This window comes from Anastrepha obliqua, chromosome 2 (assembly GCF_027943255.1).
Source record: "Anastrepha obliqua isolate idAnaObli1 chromosome 2, idAnaObli1_1.0, whole genome shotgun sequence".
Classification (NCBI taxonomy): Eukaryota; Metazoa; Arthropoda; class Insecta; order Diptera; family Tephritidae; genus Anastrepha; species Anastrepha obliqua.
The window spans coordinates 118,435,747-118,456,055 of NC_072893.1; the positions used below are offsets into that span (position 1 = coordinate 118,435,747).

At 39.2% G+C, this 20,309-nt stretch overlaps 1 protein-coding gene across 1 annotated transcript in view; it reads right to left on the bottom strand.

The window, feature by feature from the left end:
* The window catches only part of LOC129238385 (muscle segmentation homeobox), a 90,315-nt gene extending 70,852 nt beyond the window's left edge, over positions 1–19,463 (bottom strand). The window contains exon 1 of the mRNA XM_054873409.1: positions 18,827–19,463. Coding sequence (XP_054729384.1) covers positions 18,827–19,463 — 637 coding nt within the window. The remainder of the gene's footprint in view (positions 1–18,826) is intronic.
* Between the last annotated feature and the right edge of the window lie 846 nt (positions 19,464–20,309).

The following is a 20,309-nucleotide window of genomic DNA, read 5'->3' on the forward strand; positions in this document are numbered from 1 at the left end:
GCGCCCTATAACGAATATTGCAGAAGCTGTAACGACATCGAAGAAGAAGAGACTATAGAACACTTGCTATGCGGGTGCTTGGCTCTGGATAGAAGAAGGTTCAATATTTTAGGAAAAAGTTCCCTGAATAACTTGGCAGAAATAGCCAATACAAAAATAACAAGTCTTGTTAGATATATTAAAGCGACAAGTTGGTTCAATGAGGACAATGTAGAGTGAGGAGGGAGGACAGCCCCGGTGGTATCACAAGGCAGGCCTAGGTGTGTCAACTGACAACCACTATATCTACCTACATACCCCAAGTATTACTACAGATCTGATTTTATTGCAAATAATGTATAAGTGACAGTAGGGTAATTAACCGCGCTTGTGGGTAACTATCTGGCCACCAAATCTGTAAAATCTCCTCTGTAAAAGTGCTGTAACTCCCTCAGCTTTATTCTGATTGGCCTGAAATTTTGACACGTAATTGCAGAAGCATCAGCCTTTCTAAATATGCAAATCATGAAAATCGGTCACTGAAAAAAGGGTATAAGTAACCAATAGTTCTTTCGGATAGCCAAGCTGCAATCCAGGCGCTGTACGCGACTATAACAACCTCTAAAGTGGTGGAGCAAAGTAGGAATAGCCTCACCAACTTGAGTGAAAACCATAGAGTAACCTTAATTTGGGTCCCAGGACACCGGAACATAGAAGGTAACGAAAAAGCTGATGAACTGGCAAGAGGGGGATCTGCCATGAATAGCGTTCTTGCAGTACCAGTATTCACTCCATTAGGTGCGGTGAAGAATGCAATTTCTCTAAAATACCTTCGAATTGCAGATTGCAGATGGAGAGACCAGACGAAATGTAAAATCAGCAGAACGTTATGGCCCACCTACAACCTCAAGCAATCGTCGACATTGATAAATATGAAACGACTGGACACCTGTAGGCTCACGGCAGTCATAACTGGCTTATGGTCTATCGGAGAACAAGCCGCTAAAATGGGCATCCCTCACAACACATACTGTCATAGTTGTAAACAACCGGAGAAAAAGAAAACTATTTTCCGTTTCCTCTCTGAATGCCCCGCCTTATGGAGGGCGAAAATATCAACTCTGGACAAACCACTGTTCGAGAGTCTCGAACAACTTTCTGGCTTAGACGTCTACAACCTTAGACGTCAATAACCGTTAAACAAGTTGGTAGCGAGGATGTGGCAACAAAATAGTGCGGAAGCCCTAGTTGGATTCTGGATGAATCACCACTCTAACCAACCAGCCAACCAATAGTTGAAATCGTGCCCCTCACACTGAGTGGCCGCCATTAGTTCTACATAGTCTGTAAGAAACCTTGCATTTCTAGATTTACTAATATATATGAATAAATGAACAAAAGGGCTACAGAAACCAGAGACGAGGAAGCTGTGGACCATGTTGTACTCTACTTCTACTATACTGCTTAGGCTTAGAGAACCTCGCTTCGGTATACCGTCACTACATATAAGCAGCAATATAGTCTTTCTTGATCACCAAAACTACTTATTTGAATATCTAGGGTACTTAGAGTAGCTAGAGTTGTATTCTGTTATATGGTACGCTCTAACAAGAGTTCACTCGGTAGCCGCAGGAGATAGTTGCGGTGTTATTTCCTTGCCTTACTTTTAGTTGAGCTTCAAATACTTCTTTGAAAACCTGGCGTCACTAGACTTCGTAGGGTTAGGTTAGACGACAATAGATTGTTCTTAAAATAAGATCACAAAGATCAATTTGGGATGACTCACAAAGATTTCTCTCGCGCCTCGTTAGAATACCTCCTTGAAGATCTGGGATAAACAAAAACTCGGTAAAGTTAGATAAGACTGAAGTAGGCGCTCAACTTTTAACAAAGAACCCTTTTGCGATAGCCAAGAAAGATTTCTCGCACGAGTTGTTGAAATAATTTTCTTGAAGATCTGAAATAAATAAACTTGGCAATGTATATTCGGGTAAGTTAGGCGAGCTGCTCTTAAACAAAGTACGCAAAGCGCCATTACGGTGCACAGTAAAGATTTAACTAGTCCTCTCTGCATGTTCTTAAACCAGCTCGAAATTGTGGAGAATCCAACCAGTTCTCAAGAATGATAGAAAGAAGATTGCGCCCATCAAGAGTGTGTGACGTCACGTTTGCCGAGTTGTGCAGTGTTGCCAACCATTTGCTCTTCGCAATAAATTTAGTGCTTTTTTATACCCAAAAGGCGAAAATTTTTCAGTTTCGTGTTTGTTTCTTTTCTTTTATTCAAAGTTACCGAAGCTTTAAGTTACAAAAAAAAACTATATTATTCAAAAAAAAGAAGGTTAAAAAAGGTAACTCTGAGAAGATTTTAGTGCTACTGAAATTTTGTTGATTCTTATAAAACTTGGTATTTGTGCAAATATAATTTTTGGCTCCATTTAAGGTTATGAACAATAGAAGTGTAATCGTTTCTTCCGGTCATCAATTCGTAGTGGGACATAGGGCATTAAGAGGTGTGTTCATAGTAAAAATAGTAAAAATACCAGAAAATACTAAAAAAACCATACTGACATTTTTATAAAAGGTACTCTACCTTATCTTGTTACATAACCTCAAATATAGCAAAAAAGTCGTTCCCTTAACAAAAGAGTTTCGCTTAGAAAAAAACAACTCATAAATTAAATTGTACATATCCATAACACATTTAATTAAAAAAAAACTCACATTTTAAAGACAATTTGTCACGCATACAAAGTTCTTTAAGTAATTCAATAAAAACTTGGTATGATATTTTCTTTAAATGGGCATTTTAGTGCGTTTTTATATTCAAAGCTAGGCAACACTGCAGTAGCGAGAGAGTCAGTCAAATCTGCTGAAAGCAGAAGAACACCAACAACAACTGCAATCGCGGGCAATGCTACCAGATTGAAAAAAAAGTAAAGCTAAATAAAACTGAGTGAATTGTTGAATTTTTTAATTAAAAAAAAAGTATATTTTACAAAATTATAAAAATTACTTTTAATTAGAACAGGCTAGAAAAATGTCATGAATAAAGAACTAAAACTCCGAGACTAAATAACAAAAAAAAATGTTAAGTAAAGTTACGAAAATGGTAATCTGGCCATACTGGTGCTGAAACCACGTAACTCATTGTCAAATTCGCTGAGCGCAAAGTAACGGAACCACGATAGGCGCCATCTCATTATTCTTTCCATCATGCCAGTTCTGTGGAATCGTGCCTAAACTGTAAGGGCTCCCGAATTACCCTTCATGACATTTAAGAAGAAACATAGCAGGGGCTCATATCAGTGGCATCACAATGAGTTAAAAGCGCTTGTTTTAGTCCCATATACTGCGTTCAAGCGGCAACTACCATAACCAGGGGGTAGTGGATTCGGGGGTACCCACGACAGTCGGTTCTACGTTACCGAAGCGACGTGGATTTATATACGGCCAAGGACTGTCACTCCAGCAGCATTCCACGTGCATGTATGGGGAATGTTTATGATGCTACAACAACAACAACAGTGGACTCGAGCTTTATATAAGGTTGTCAGAAAAGTCTTGCGGTATTTCCGCAAGCTTGTCTTTGCAAGCGCGTAGTTCTAGTTGTATTCGTCGCATCGGTTCACGCTAGAGCTTTTTGGAAAGCTCTTTTCACGTGCTAACACTTGTTTGATTAATTGTTGTTTGCTTTTATTCGTTCGTGAGTTATAGCGTCGCAAACATGGAGCAAAATAAAGAGAAAATACAGCATATTTTACAGTACTACTACGATAAAGGCAAAAATGCATCTCATGCTGCCAATAAAATTTGTGCAGTTTATGGACCCGATACAGTTTCCATTTCCAGCGCACAACGATGGTTTCAACGTTTTTGTTCTGGTGCAGAGGTGATCGAAGATGCGCCACGGTCCGGAAGGCCTGTCGTCGAAAATTGCGATAAAATTGCTGAATTGATCGAAAGAGACCGGCATAGTAGCAGCCGTAGCATCGGCCAAGAGCTGGGCATGAGTCATCAAACCGTTATAAACGATTTGAAGAAGCTTGGATTCAAAAATAAGCTTGATGTATGGGTGCCACACGACTTGACGCAATAAAACATTTTTGCCCGTATGGATGCATGCGAATCGCTTCTGAATCGCAACAAAATCGACCCGTTTTTGAAGCGGATGGTGACTGGCGTTGAAAAGTAGGTCACTTACGACAACGTGAAGCGCAAACGGTCGTGGTCGAAAAGCGGTGAAGCTGCCCAGACGGTGGCCAAGCCTGGATTGACGGCCAGGAAGGTTCTTCTGTGTGTTTGGTGGGATTTGCAGGGAATCATCCACTATGAGCTGCTCCCCTATGGCCAAACGCTCAATTCGGACCTGTACTGCCAACAACTGGACCGCTTGAATACAGCACTCATGCAGAAGAGGCCATCTTTGATCAACAGAGGCCGAATTGTCTTCCATCAGGACAACGCCAGGCCACACACATCTTTGGTGACGCGCCAGAAGATCCGGGAGCTCGGATGGGAGGTTCTTTTGCATTCACCGTATAGTCCGGATCTCGCACTAAGTGATTACCACCTATTTCTGTCCATGGCGAACGAGCTTGGTAGTCGGAAGTTGTCCACAAGAGAGTCCTGTGAAAATTGGCTCTCCGAGTTTTTTGACAATAGGGAAGCGAGCTTCTATAAGAGGGGCATTATGCAATTGGCATCTCGTTGGGAACTCGTCATCGAACAAAACGGCGCATATTTGACTTAAATCGCATTATTATAACCAATTTTATGAACAATTGAAAATTCAATAAAAATACCGCAAGACTTTTTTGACAACCTTATATCAATATAAAAAAAATCGTATAAAAGTCTTCGATGCTCTGCCGGCAGCAACACATCTCAGAGAGCATTTCTGTAAAAGCTTCTTGCAAACTTTATCTGCTTCGTAACACATCTCCACTTCTAGCATAACTTTAAAACACACAATAAAAATTGAAGCAGAAACTCGGTCAAAGCATCTGCCGGGAAGCTACTAAATATTTAAATATTAGAATTTATGCAGCCACAGTTGGAATCGAACGAATACTTTAGTGCTGCCAGAAAAGTCAGCTAGTGAATTATCAAACTTTAAGAACAGCAGTGGTATAATGAAGAATTTCCGTTACACAACTAACGGACTGCACTCGATGCTGCTAACTCAATCAAATCAAGACAACTGCGATATTTTGCAAATCAAATACTTTTGGAGCTTCAAAAAAAACAAAAATGAAAAGAAAAAAATAAAATATAAATAAAAGTGAAAAACTAAATGAAATAAAAAGAAAACCGAAGTTCCTCTTCGCAGCAATGAGAAATACTTTCATTTGAGTGGTCATTGAAGTTAGCACCAACACAGACAGACAGCAGCCACAGGAGCAATGTTGGCAAACAACAAATAAATGCCACAAGCTATGTACAAAACACCAGTAGCAACAACAACCACTGTAGCACAACATTGTGTTTCTGTGTCAGCATTAACCACTACTTCTGCTACTATTATCCTTTATTTCGCCAGCACAGGCGAAGTCGCTTCTTAAGTGCGAGTGAGTTCCACTTTTCACACCTTTTTTGCGTTTTGTGCAGGGAAAAGGTACCTAAACCAAGCGCCCAAGCGTTTACTTTTTCTCAAGAATTGTGCGCCGATATTGTTGTTGGCATGCGGTTGCATTATCCTTGCTGTCTGTTGATGTCTGTTTATTCTACAATTTCCTTGTACGTCCTCAAGTGTATCTGCCGCTGCCACAGCCGCTACCGGATGAAGGGCCCACCAGCAAACTCTTGCAATGGTCACGCTTAAGTGTTGGGAAAGTTGTGCTCGCATTTATTGTATATTTTTTACCTTTTTATAGAGAATTGCTATCTATTTTTCCCTTGCTTTCTTTTATGATGTGGAAAAGTCAATATTATTATAGCACAATTTTGTGGCTAACATATGTTGCAAATACTTAAGCCCAACTAACCCCTATTAGTGGCACATTATACTGCCTGGTTCACACTTAAGTGTGGCCAGCGTAAATAGAAAGGTGTGCATGGATGTATGTGTGGGTGCAGGAAGATAGTTAGGTAGGCAGTAGCTGTCTTTTTCACAGTTCACCTTTTTCGTGGCTATTGCTTTGGCTTGATTGTGAAGTGTTTTTATTTTCACACAACCTTTTTTTCCGACTGCTAGTGAATTTTGTAAATTGACCAATTGACTCTTTGAATGCTGGTGTCAAATCGTAAATGTTGGCTATGCAGAGCGTCATCGTCAACGTCATCGCTGTCATCACTGCCTTCATCGTATGAGCGGCATTAGCGCGGGTGGTTGACACATCATTAGTTGAAGTTTATGGTCTGTCGACAATCATGCCCAAAATGGTTTACCATTTTATGTGTATCGTTTACTTTTGAGAGATGAAGAGTGTTCAGATTAAAGGTACTTTTTCCAATACGGTTTTTTGACAAATCACGCGTGACTACTGTCAAACTAAATACATAATTTTTTTTAGAATTTATTGACATTTCATCAGGGAAAGACTTACGTCTTAAAAACCTGTATAATCTGACTAGAATTACAGTGAGGCATGCCGAAGAATCAGTTAGTCCCGAATTAGGTAAGCCCTACTGAGGCACGCCTCACTATTACCTTACCAGGCCCACGTTAGGCAAGGCAAAGATTGGCAAGCCAGAACAATACCTAATTTGGTTGCGGTCACGAAAATCTGAGGCAGTATCTCACTTAGGCATAAATTGGAATCCCTAACTGATTTATAGAAGGGCATCCGGAGTATTACCGAAGTTCGGTTTTTCGAACCTGCGCCTAATGAGGCAGATGTGTGGCGATACCTTTCGGGACTTGGGCCTAGTTTGGCTGCCTTATGAGGCGCAAATCTGGAATGCGGTCTGCCTTATTTGCGCCTAATCACCGCCTTACCAATATTTCTAGTCGGGAAATCGCACAATTATAAATCGCAGCAATTTTGCTCAGCGATGAGATTAATTTTCGGCTTAATGGCTACGTCAATAAGCAAAATTGCCATATTTGAGCTAAAGAACAACCCGAAGCCATTCAAGAACAGCCATTAAAACAATTGAAAACAACCGTTTGGTGCGGCCTATGGGCTGGAGGAATCATCGGGCCATATTTCTTCCAAGACGAGGCTGGCGCCAATGTAACAGTGAATGGCGAACGCTATCGCGCTATGATAAGCGACCTTTTGATACCAGAAAGTGAAGCCCGTGATCTCCACAACTTTTGTTTCCAACAAGACGGCGGACGGCGCTACTTTCCATACAGCCCATGAAACGATGGATTTACTGCGTCGTCGTTTTGATGCGCAAAAATATCTCTCGTCTCCGACCAGTGGATTGCCCACCAAGAACGTTTGATATGACACCTTTGGACTTCTATTTGTGGGGTATGTAAAGTCTGAACCCTTCGTGGATAAACCAGCTTTGATTGCATTGGAAGCCAACATTACTAAAGTTAATCACGCGATACCGACCGAAGTCCTCCAGTGAGTTATTCAAAATTGGTGTTTACGGATGGCCGAATTGTGGCGCTGTTCCGGACAACATTTGAAAGGGATTATCTTTAAAAAAATGTCATGAATGGTTCTACACAAGAATAATAAATTTCAACACAAAATCCGATGCATCTAAATTGATCACCCTTGGCCACATGCACGTGGACACTTGTGCTCACATAATTAAGCCACTTTAGCTTTTCGCCATAAAAAAAACAAAAGCTATGTGAACAAATTTTTCAAGCGCAAGTTTCAGTAAAACTTCTATAACTTCCTCAATTGTCCTCTGATTTGCTTGACATTTTTACACAAAATTACGGAAGCCTTAAGTTTTTGAAATATGTAAAATCGAAAAAGCGGTGCAAGCGGCACCAAGCAGCTTCTGCTAAATTTCCTCTCATTTGCTTGAAATTTTGTTGAAAGATTTTGAAAGCATTAGACTTTTAAAATATAAAAAAAAAAAAAAAATTAAAAACATTTTTTCGTTAATTTTTCATAAAAATATAGTCAACTTAAATCTAATAAATCTCAGTTCCAAACTATTCACAAAATCCTCAAAAATTCAGTGAAATTCATTGAAATTTTCTGACAATCAAATTGAAATTCACTGGGCAGCTTACTATAGAACTCGCCCGAATACCTCATGCATTAAGAAGGTCGGCCGAAGAAGGCCAAAGGCAGACCGAAGAACCGTTGGATGGACGCAGTGGGACACGATCTTGAGAAGTTGGGAATACATAACTACGAAAGAACAGCTCAAGAAAGACCGCTTTGGGGTAGCATTTTGAAGGAAGTTTTGACGAACCCCGCGTTGTAACGCTATGAAAGAAGAAGAACTGCAATGAGAGGCTAGACAATGCACGCCGGTGATCAACCGCTGTTAGAAGCCACATTTTCTATAATTTTGATAATTTTTATTCGCCGTGAGGATCGAATTTGGTCTGTCTGGGAACAAGATGGACATCCTTCAAAACACATACTGCCACAGTTGTAAACAACCAGAGAAAAAGAAAACGATTTTCCATTTTCTCAGTCAAGGCCCTGCCTTATGGAGTGAGAGAATATCAACCCTGGACAAACCACTGTTCGAGAGTCTCGAACAACTTTCTGGCTTAGATGTCTACAACTTTAGACGTCAATAACCGTTAAACAAGTTGGTAGCGAGGATGTGGTAACAAAATAGTGCGGAAGCCTAAGTTGGGTTCTGGATGAATCACTACTTTAACTAATCAACCAACCAAGGATCGATTTAACGACCTTAGCAGTTAAACAGGATTTAGAGGGCAACTGATGTTTAAGTATACGAGTAGATGTCTCAGATTCCTGCGTTGAAAGAAGTTGTAAGTCATGTGGGATCTATTGGAGCCACTAATACAGATATTTCTTTGCCTTCGAGGTATCAGCCCTTCTTCTTCTTCTTGATTGACGCGATTACCGCTTACGCTACTTTGGCCGAGGTTAACAAAGCGCGCCTGTTGTTTCTAACCGGTTCTAGTTGGACACACCAAGTGAAGCCAAATCCTTCTCCACCTAACCTTCCAACGTAAAGGAGGCCTTCCTCTTCCTCTGCTACCACCAGCTGCTACCGCATCGAATACTTTCAGAGTCGGAGCGTATGTATCCATTCGAAAGTCATGACCCAACCAACGAAGGCACTGGATCTTTATTCGCTGCGCTTTGCTTATGTCGCCGTAAAGCTCATACAGCTCATTATTCCATCGCCTACGATACTCGCCGTCGCGAACGTGCAAAGCTCCAAAAATCTTCTGCAAAATCTTTCTCTCAAATACCCCAAGGGTCATCCTATCGGATATTATCGTCGTCCAAGCTTCTGCGCCATTGTCTCAGCTTCTGAGGTTTCAGCTCAGTTACTTGTAAATGAGGATCTTGAACTGTGGTATGTACCACAAAGAGGCGTTGTCTTGAAAATGGTTATCTAAAAGCATTTGCCACCTTGTGAGAGTTTCTAAAGTCACTGGTGAGCTGTGCTTCTATCGAGTGCATAGTTTTAACAATTTTATTAGCTCAAAGGTATTTCAGAAACCGTGAAAACTTTAAAATGTTAAGCTATGGCTGAAATTTACCGTATGTGCCATTCCCCAAGCTACTTCAATTGAAACATTTGCCACTTAATTTCGTATTTTACCCACCCAAATTCCCTACAGAGGTCGTTGTACCCGCTGCATTTCCTCATTAGCTGGAAGCACTAAACATGAACCGCCATATTTTCTTCCAACTGGTTTGATATTTTGAGACTGTTTTTTTTACGCTTCTTATTCACGCTAAGTTTAGGCGCCTCCCTTCTGCCAACTCAGCGCCTCCACTTTAGCGGCAGCCGTAACCTAACAAATTACCTAGCATGCATGCGTGTGTGTGTGTGTGTGTGAACTCGTATGCTTATTTCACATATGAGTTCACACATTACCATTTCACACTTTTCTGAGCAGCTGAGCAGCTGAGCGCTGAAGGGTGAAGACATTGTATTGTTGTACTACTTACATACATAGTGGCTGCTTCGAGAAGCTTTGGCTCATAGCTAAAGCTAGTGAAAAAAGGCAGGCAATTTGGGAAACAGTGAGAAATTGGAATATTAGTTGACGCAGCGAGGTAGTTAATTTTAGCGCGACTGGTAGCGCAACAGAGATAATAATTTTCATAAATCCCAGGTGTTAGGCAGCTGAAAAAAATCTCGCATGTATTTTTAATAAACTCTGCAGAAATAGCTGATTAACTACACCATTGGGGCTGGCTGAGAAGACAAGTTAGCTGCGACTTGCCACCTGTCCCACAGTCCCAATAGCCTGTCGTCTACCTATCAAACTATCGGGTGGAAATTTAGGTGCTTTGGCTTCCGTGCGTGTGTGTACTCGTATGTGTGTGAATGTGCGCCGTATGTCTCCGCGTTATAGGTCGACATATTAATTTGCTTAATTAGCGGCAAGCTGACGCATGTCAGCGAAATGGAATGGATTAATAAGCAGTGTAGCAGCGAAAATGACAGTCAGCAGATGCAGTAGGCGGATGATGTTAGTTGCTGCTGTGGTAGGAAGTGAGTGAGAGTCATCACTACACGCATTAGTCACACTTTGCTGGCAAAATTTTTTGTTTATCCACACGAAGCTTATTTTTAAAATACTTGGCTGTATTTTTAATTAGCAAAATATTGGGTTACGGCGAAAAATGTAACATTTTATTTAGACGAATACTCAGTGTGTTCGTACATAATTAGAACTGGTAATAATAGGTTCTCAGACCACTCTGCGCGCGAAAGGTGTATGACAGTAGTAGCAGCGATAACGGGGGAGCTTTATTAACTGACCTCCCAAAGTAACTGCATGTGAATAAAAGCTGCTTAGATCAATCAGATCCAGTCAGCCATAATGGCGAAAAAGGCGTAAATAAAGTTGATCAGTACCAGTCGATGTGGTACCAACTGGTGGGAGCAGAGGAAGAGGAAGGCCTCCTCTGCGTTAGAAAGATCAGGTGGAGAAGGACTTGACTTCACTTGCAGTGTCCAACTGGCGCCGGTTAGCGCGAGAAACAAACGGCTAGCGCGCTTTCTTGAACTCAGACAAAATCGTGTAACCGGTTAACGTGCCAATCATGAAGAAGAAGAAAGTTGATCAGTTCAGTGTATTCGAAGTATTAGAGAGAATTTAATAAAAAAAAAAAACACGAAGAAATTTTTAAAAAGTGAACAGAATTTATAGCAATTTTGACTTAACATATAATGTGTGGCACAAAATTAATCACCCGATCGGAAGATTTATAATTTTTGCAAATGGTACGACGCCATTTGTGTGTCACTTATATTTGACACTTGTAAACTAGACAGCTGCAGCATACAAACATACAAGCAATTGATCAAAATAAAGATTTCCATCACTCAAAATAATTTTTGTACTAACTAAAAAATATTTTTACTTATGTTAGTAAAAAAATTATTTAAAAAAAAACAAAAAAAAAATAGATTAATTTTCTACCACCTCGTTTATATAATTGGTGCTAACACCCTTTGTATTAAAGCAGAAACTTTCGCAATTATTAAATTTCATTCGCCTCTAAAAAATGTGTAACCGAAAATTATTTTGTTGAAAAACATAGTTAATATATTATAACTCATAAGTAGTTATTAATATGCTAATTTATATTTTTTATTTTTTTAACAGGTGGCAACATTATTCAAAAATATATTCAAAATAAATATTTTCCATACCTCTTTCGTTTGTCACCCACATAGTAGTATTTTACAGCAGTTCATTTAAGTTATTTACTTAATTTAAATAACAACCCCAGGAAACAGGCGGCAACCTTTGCCGAAAATATTTCGAAAATAAACTCTTCCTACCTTCCTACTCCTTTTTTCGATTTTTTATTTCATTTGACACTCACTGGGAATAATTTTTATTATTAAGTATTTAATTTATTGAATTTAATTTTCAAACAGGTGGCAACCATATTAAAAAATATATATGTGAAATTTTCTGTTCTTTGACACCCATATGGTTATATTTAATTTATTTTATTATTTTATCCTATACAAAACTCTTCAAACAGGTGGCAACCCCGTTCAAAAATATTTTCGAATTTAATATATTTTAAACTTGGCTTTATTTGGCAACCTTATTGAAAACTATATTCGAAATAAGATTTTTCAAATTTCTTCCACTTGACACCCTCTGACAACCCCCTTCAAAAATATTTTCAAAACTAAGCTCTCTTAAACTTGTTCTCTTTAGATACCTGCATTGGCATGCTTAATGTAATTCATTTAATATAATTTAACTTTTTAACAGGTGGCAACTCTCTTCAAACGCATTGTCGAAATTAAGCTCTCTTAAATCGTTTTTCATTTGACAGCTGTATTGTAATATTTAATTGAATTTATTAATTTAATTATAGTTTTTTAACGGGTGGCAACTTTTTTCAACCATATTTTTGAAATTAAGCTCTCTTAAACATTTTTTCATTCGACTTCTGTATTGTAAAATTTAATTGAACTTATTCATTTAATTAACTTAACTTAACAGGTGGGAACTCTGTTCAAACATAATTTCGAAATTAAGTCGTCTTAAACCTTTTTTCATTTGTCACCTTTATTGTAAAATTAAAAGTAATTAATTTAACTTAACTTTATAATGGGTCGCAACTCTCATAAACAATATTTTCGAAATTAAGCGCTTATATACTATATATGTATTAGGGCGGGTCGATTTAAAAATCGCTCATTGCTCTGTGAAAATCGTATTCTAGGGATCAAAATAAGAAACTTTGCCGAAGGAACTATACCTCTAAAACGAAAAATCCCAATTTGACCCATTTAGAGTGCTCCAATCGAGTCCAAATGTATGACCGACCCCCACTAACTTTGGACGGCCGATCCACCCATGCCAGTGGCACACCCCTGGAACTCCCCTGGGGGTTCCCCATACAATCATTTCAAAATATCACCATTTTTGGCCTTTACGTGAGAAAAGAAACTAAAAAACTATCATTATAAATGTGAAAGTTTGTATGATTGTGGCTCAATCTCGCGAAAACGACAGAATGGGTTTGCATGAACCTTCTGCACACAAGTGTTCAAAATTTTGGGAACAGCACTCTTTTGCGGCCTACCATAGTTCTGGCGCTGTTGCACTGAAAGACTTGTTTTAATCTGAAAATTAATTCGCTTGTGAAAACGTGCATTTATCCTCTTTTCTGGGCATATGATTATGATACAAAGGCTTTTAGATTTTCGAATCTTCAAGTCGAAGCGCAACTATCTCATTTCAATGCCCATAAAGCCTTCGAACCATCTCTTTCTACAACATTCCGCCTAACCTAACCTATTTGCGTCGCTTCTAGTTTGTTTTATTTTTATTTACGCTCTATTTTCTTGGCTTCTGAATAAAAAATATATTACATTTATTCATAAATTTTGTACAAGCACTCTTCCAACCAATTTCACGCCTACCAAATGCGACATATGAGGCTTATTAGAAGCACCACTGCTCAAGCCATGCCAGCGCCATTACCATTTGGCTGAGTTCGTCACAGCGCCCACATGTAGGCGGTATAGAAAAAAAAAAAACGAAAAAGTATGCATATTTTTTCCAGCCACCTACTATGCGCCTTTTCTGCTTCAGCTCATATTCATAAGCTTCCATAAGAGTATTCATAAGCTGCTTTTGTGCTTTGTATCTCAAATTCTATGCCAACTTCTGACGCCGTTGCCGCTGCGGCTGCTGCCGTTGCTTCTTCTTTTGCAGCTGCAACCGTCATTTTAGTTGTTTTTGTTGTACGCCATCTGCCTACACACATGGCTTTTGCTCTGTGTTTTCTGCGTTGCACTTTCGCTATTGTTTTTATTGTTGTGGTTTTCTCTAAGTTAGCCCACTTCAGTGTCTTCAAAAAACAACAACAATGCCAACAACCTCAAAGGCGAACTTACCATGCACATACATACGAGCACACAGATACATACACACACATATATATATGCTTATCTAGGCATGCATGGGCTTTCAAGACATAGACATTGAGGTTCCGTTCAAGTGCACCCAATGGATCTTATGTGGCTGTTATAAAAACAATAACAATGTTATGAAAAATGAGAGGGTAAAACAAAAAAAAAAGATAGCAGAAATATGCTAAAACAACAAAAGTATCGCAATGCTCATATATTGTGCCAAAGACTTTGCTGCATGCCTGCTGGGTGTGAGTAGTAATCTCAGTGTCTGCTTCTCTACCTCCTCCCTCAATTTCTCTTAAGATTTCTAATTAGCTGCGTTTGCACTTATGGTCATGCTGCCCCTACCCGGCGTCACCCTGCCTACCGTGCAATTTTCCAAACTTGGCATTGTTGCGACTTTCACAAGATAGGCATTCGCGCGAGTATGTAAGAGGCAAAGAGGTCGAGAGTGAGAGAGAGAGAATAGTGGGGTTGGCTCGGGGAAATTAGGATGCTTGAGCAATGTCAGTGTAGAGCTAATATAGAGCACAGTGTGTAAGCTGAGAACATTTTTCATCAGAAAACTTAAATTAACTCTTAAGTTCAAGTGGCAAGTAAGTCGACATGGAGAGAGTGGCTGCCAATCAAAACCAGTTAGTCAACAACCTTCTTGACCATTAATTCTAGCGTGGTGATCGCTTGGCACCATGATCTTTTTCTGCTGTGTTTTTCGTAAACAATCCATTTGTTTTCCCATTTATGGTGGAGGTGGTAACTTCTAGGAAATTCTGTCCCCGTCTTAGAGAATTTGGAAAAATCAACTGATTTGCTGACGTCATAATATCATCTTTGTATTCAATTCATCGTTTTATAGTTTTTCATTTTTCTTGCTTATTAGAGAGACGAAGTTAGTTTTCCCTCAACGCCATTTCCTTTCTTGTTTATTTATTGTTACGTCACAGCAAAAACTACTCCCATCGTTGTCGCAATTTTGTGATATGTCATTCATGATCGCCAGTTACCATTCACTTTAAAATACCGATGACTTCGTTATGTTTCACCAAAGAATCGAGGCCATAATTCGGTTCACATGGTTACTCTGTGTAAATCCATGCGACATCCACACACTGAGCTTCTTCTTGAGATCTGTCTGAAGCTAATACTTCTAATCGATGAATACTCTTTGGTTTCTGCAGGAAAAATAAGTATTTACATGCCGGCACCGATTTTATCGATGATTGTCCTACAGAGCAAACCTCATTTTCCACGTCCAGAGCGGATTCGTAGGAAACATCACTTTGCTTTTATTCGATGGGGTATGGGACCTTTGAAGAGCACAAATTTTACCTAAGCCGTAGTCTTATTGAATAATCTAGCGAATGTACCCATTTTTGCTTATTTTCTGGAACGTGGGAGCACAAAGTGCACTATACCCAACGCAAAAGCGTTTGAGATTTGTTTTTAAATGAATGCCGGTTTAGGCTGACCGGATGCAATTTATATATCACGAGAGAGCCTTCTCTGGAGAGATTTAGTGGGAAATGGCTAGAACTTTTTACTTCACCAATATTCTGTCTGCTCTGTCATTATTAGCACTTAATTTAATACTCATTTAATTTCATATTTTCATTTTCAGTAAAAATAACCAGTTAAGATTTATTGATGTTTACTTCGAAACTCCGATTGCGGCCCAACGCCAAAACCCATTGAGTAGTCTCTGTAAGAATTTAGTTGGAGTCGGAAGATGTTTGAATGCCAATACCATCGGTGTAGCTTTTGTTAGCTTCCATGCTTATTTTCAATTTCCTTGAGCAAACTATCAAACCTGTGATTTTATAGTGGGTCCTGCGAAAAAGAATGAAAAGAATATGTGACGACAGTCGCTTTGCTCAGCTACTCTCAGAATCAATACTCTTACGGATGTAATTTTCTAATCCATCATTTTTGAATAGAACCGACCCCACGCTGCCTTGAGCTCACTGGAAATTTTCTTGCAGAAGAGCTGACTATTTTTACTTGTATTGGCGGTACTACGAGCTTATTCCTTATGAATAAAGTCAGGGTATGCAAATACTCAGTTTATCGAGTAATAGGATTAACTCTTCAGAAGAAACTTTAACCTGAAGATACATATGTTGAAAAGTATCACCAACTCTTGACGAACTTTATGAATGGCCAACTACAAACTCTGAAGCTGTTCTTCGGAGTGCAACCTAAGAGTTGCCATTTCAGTAATAACTTCGCATGGAAATTAGCACACACTTTTTCCTGATTGCGAATTTCCTTCATTTATAGACGTTAAATTGTAATTTAAGCTGGTGAAAAACATTTTTTTTTTCATAACACTGCTCAGAGGCTCCAGAAAAGGGAATGGTAAACTTAGTGCTAGATTTAAGGTCTAGTGCCTAATGGGAGCGCATGGGAAGCGAATGGGGGTTTCCACTAATAATGTCTGCCGCATCTAAGGGAATGAGGAGGAGATGGCAAGGCTTGAATACTTCCTCTGTCACCGTTCCGCTCTTGTCAGAACACGACATCGCTAAATTTATACTTCTTTGGATGGCTGGCAGACTTGGAAATCGCAACCGCCCTCAATATTTTGTCGCTTATTAGAGAGACGAAGTGGTTTCAGCAAATAGGAACTTAGAGTAGGAATTTGAACAGAAGGGCTTAAGTGGATCCTCTACACCTTTATGGAGGTAGCAACCACGGTAACCTAACCCAACCTAATCGACTATTATACGGTTTTGTATGAAAGCACATCAGACGAATTTAGAATTCTTAGACACCGCGGTGTTTGAGGAAATGAAATTGCCGATGAATTGGCCAACTGCAGATCAGCGGTTTCCCACAAGAGCCAGAGCTCAAGAGCTAATAATCGGTATCAGTTACGCAGGAATCATGAATGGGATCAGCGATTATGTATGCAAGTTACATACACGTCTAGAACGCTACAGTACTGCAAAGTGTTTTGTGGCAAGCCCGAACAGAAAACTGTCGAACTTTCTTCTAAAACTTGGTAGAAAAGACGTTCGATCGGTATTATTGTAGGACACAACCCATGGGGTCAGCATATGACCTTCATTAGAATCATTGAGGACGCGAATTGCCTGTCTTGCTAAGAGAAGCCGGATAGCACTGAGAATTTTCTCTGTAAGTGTGAGAAGGAGTAAAATTCGTTCTCTCAAACAGGGGAATATTTTCAGAGTAGCCAAAAAATCTGCAAAATTCTCACAGAACTAGCTATCTCTGTCTCTGTCTCTCTATTCTGTACTATCTCTTTCTTTCTGTCACTTCTCTCCTTTCCGCCTTGACTATCAACCCTTTTACTTTTTAGAACTTCGAATAGCCTGAGTGTTTTAGGAGTTACCATTCTCTGGGTGCTTCTTTGCTCGCCTTTTTCAAATTTCAATTTCAGACATCTTATCGTTGGAGCAGACCTTTTAATATAGCCTAACGTAACCTCACCTAACCAAGGCGCAGACTTGTTAAGGGCAACAAAATCCGAAATGTGAGAAAAAACACATTTACGTAAATACTTTGGAACTTTTAAGTCGCCAAAAAATTGATTGGTGACTATCATCATCTCAGCAAAGCCATGCCAGATATAAGACAACTGCCTCCAGAAAAATGAAGGGACATTAAATGCCGATGAATCACGTAAGGGAGAAACTCAGTTTTCGAGCTGAAACATTTGAAAGTGAATACTATTCTTGAAAACCTTGACTATGAATTGTGAAAAAGTTATTTAGTGTATAAAAAACTCAATTAAATATTTTTAATTATACGGAATTCGGCAATTTCCATCTCAGAGAAATCGAAATCGAAGGATCGAAAGATTTATATTCATACAAAAAAATGTACATTAGGCCGGGTCGATTTGTGGGGAGTCAAAAAAATCGCCCATTGCTCTGTGAAAATCATATTCTAAACTTTGCCGAAGGAACCATACCTCTAAAACGAATTCTGATGTCCTCCAATTTGGGTACTTCCTTTATTAGATTTTCGGCCGAACTCCACCTTCAATTTGTTGTGTGCGCCTTGATTTTGTTTCTCAATTTTAGGGTTCTGGAACTCCACACCCCTTTCAAGTAGCAGATAGATTTTATGAGAAGCTTTTTCAAGGTTTAAGAAAAATTTATTTCCCAAGGTCTCATATCTTCCTTGTGCTTATTGCACCGAACAAATGGTGGAACGGAAAAGGTGTAATGAAATTTAATACCAACGATCTTTTTACTATGAATAGGACATTTTTTTTTAATTTCAAATTTAGATATTGACTATTTTGAAGCACTTTATGTAGTCTTTGGTAGTAGTAGGCTTTTGACGCGCTATACTCCAATAGGATTTAATGCAAAAAAATAATAAAATAATAATACGATTAGCACAGGCTTTGGGTAATGAGGCGGCATTTTTCTCTATAAAATTGTTTACAAAGCCCTTCCTAGGACAATATGAGGTTTGTGGTTGCTTTTGATTTGACTTTGAGTTTGGAGTAATACTCAACGTAAAACTATCCAGAGCGCGCACTAAATCAAACTTACTAGGCTTTGATCAAAAGGGAAATCAAGGAAAGAAAGTAGCCAAGGGTGCTAAAAATTATCAGGCAAATTTGTTTTCAGCACGGCAAAGTTGATAATTAAGTTTCTGAAAATATCATAATACCACTAAATATCTACCTAATGTAAGATGCACCGAAAAAATTCAACATAACAGCCCCTATAACTGCACCGCTTTGAGCAGAAGCCACATTTAACTACATCTTAACGATTTCCTCTTTCAAACCTTCAAATTTATTCAATTTTTTTTTAGTTTTCAATAAAAAAAAAACATAATCACACATCCACGCGCACATATGTACCTTAAAAAAGCAACTTCCACTCACCCGCAAATTGGCTGCCAAAATGCTGTTGAAAGTGTCCGCGAAATTCGTGTGGCGTGCTGAAGCCCGGCGGCAAAAAGCCACGCAAGTACGCCGCCGCTGCCAGCGTCGTCATGTGATGATGATGTGCCGCATTCAATTGCCCCGCATGATCCGCATAGCCGGCTGCAGCGTAAAAGTTTGCCGGATTGAAGATAGGCAACTGGCAGTGTGCTGTGGCGGCCGCAGCTGCCGCTGCCGCTGAGAGACGCGTCACATCGGGCGAAATGGAACGCGAATCGCGTGTTGGACGTCCGTGCGAGGAGGCGGGTGAGAGCGGTGCATTATTGCAATCGGTTGCGGTTGGTGTAGCGGCGGGTGGAGGCGTTGAACAAGTTGAGGTGGTGCTGTTATGGCGCTGCTGCTGCTGCGATTGTGAAGTAGGCGATTGTTGTTGCAATTGAAGCGATTGCTGTTGCTGTTGGTTTTGTTGTAAAGGCAGCGGCGTTAGCTGTTGCTGTTGTAGTTGTTGTTGTTGCTGCTGCTGACTGAGTTGTTGCGCCTGCTGGTAATTGGCTGCAGCGGCCGCAGCTGCCGAGCCGACACCCAAGCCGAGTATCTCCTGAATGGCGAAGGGGGTGCGCATTTTCGTTGCTTGCATTTTGCCGACGGCAAATTTGTTGCGCGCGTGATTTTTGTTTCTTTTTTTTTGCACTGGTTGTTGGTTTTTGTTTTTTTTGCTTTATTTGTATTTATTTGTTAGTTTGAGTGTTCTTAGGTGAGTTTTGGAATCAAAGTTTTTATGCAAAATGTTTTGGCATAGTTTTTAGGAGTACTTTTAAATTATGCTGCGAAAAGTAAAAAGTTTTAGGTATAGATTTTGAGAAGAAATTTGTTTGCTTTATTAAAAAACTTGCAAATTTTTGGTTGATTTCCAGTACAGTTTTAAAGTAATTGAGTTGTTGAAAATATTTTATTAAAAATATATAATTATTTTTTTATATACATTTTTATTTTAGTGTCCAAAGCAGTTGCACTTTTTTTAGTTCATTCGGCTGCGCAGTGGCCGAAATTTGTAGAGGTTTCTTCTGTTCTTAGTTCTGCACTAAACCATCTTTAGTTTCAAAATTTTATTTGTAACTATTTGCAGGAATTTTTCGAGAATGTTGAAAGTATCTTAGTTTAGCATTTTCGAAAAATTTTCATAAATATTTATTAAAAATATTTTTTTACAAATTTCAATTGCAGGTTGCTCATAAATTTTTGAAAAGAGAACGGCAATTAACTGGAAGCCCCACAACCTTTTCTGGAGCTTCTTTGCATAAATTATAATTTATACCTGTAATTTAAATTTACCTGTACTCAACCAGCTGCCATTCTTAAATGGGAATTTAGCTTCAAAATTCATTCAATTCAATTTCTCGCTTCAGTTATTCGAATTCTTGAATGAAGTTTGGTTCAAATGAAAATGAAATTGTTGGTATTGGTGTGTTGAGTTTTAATAAAC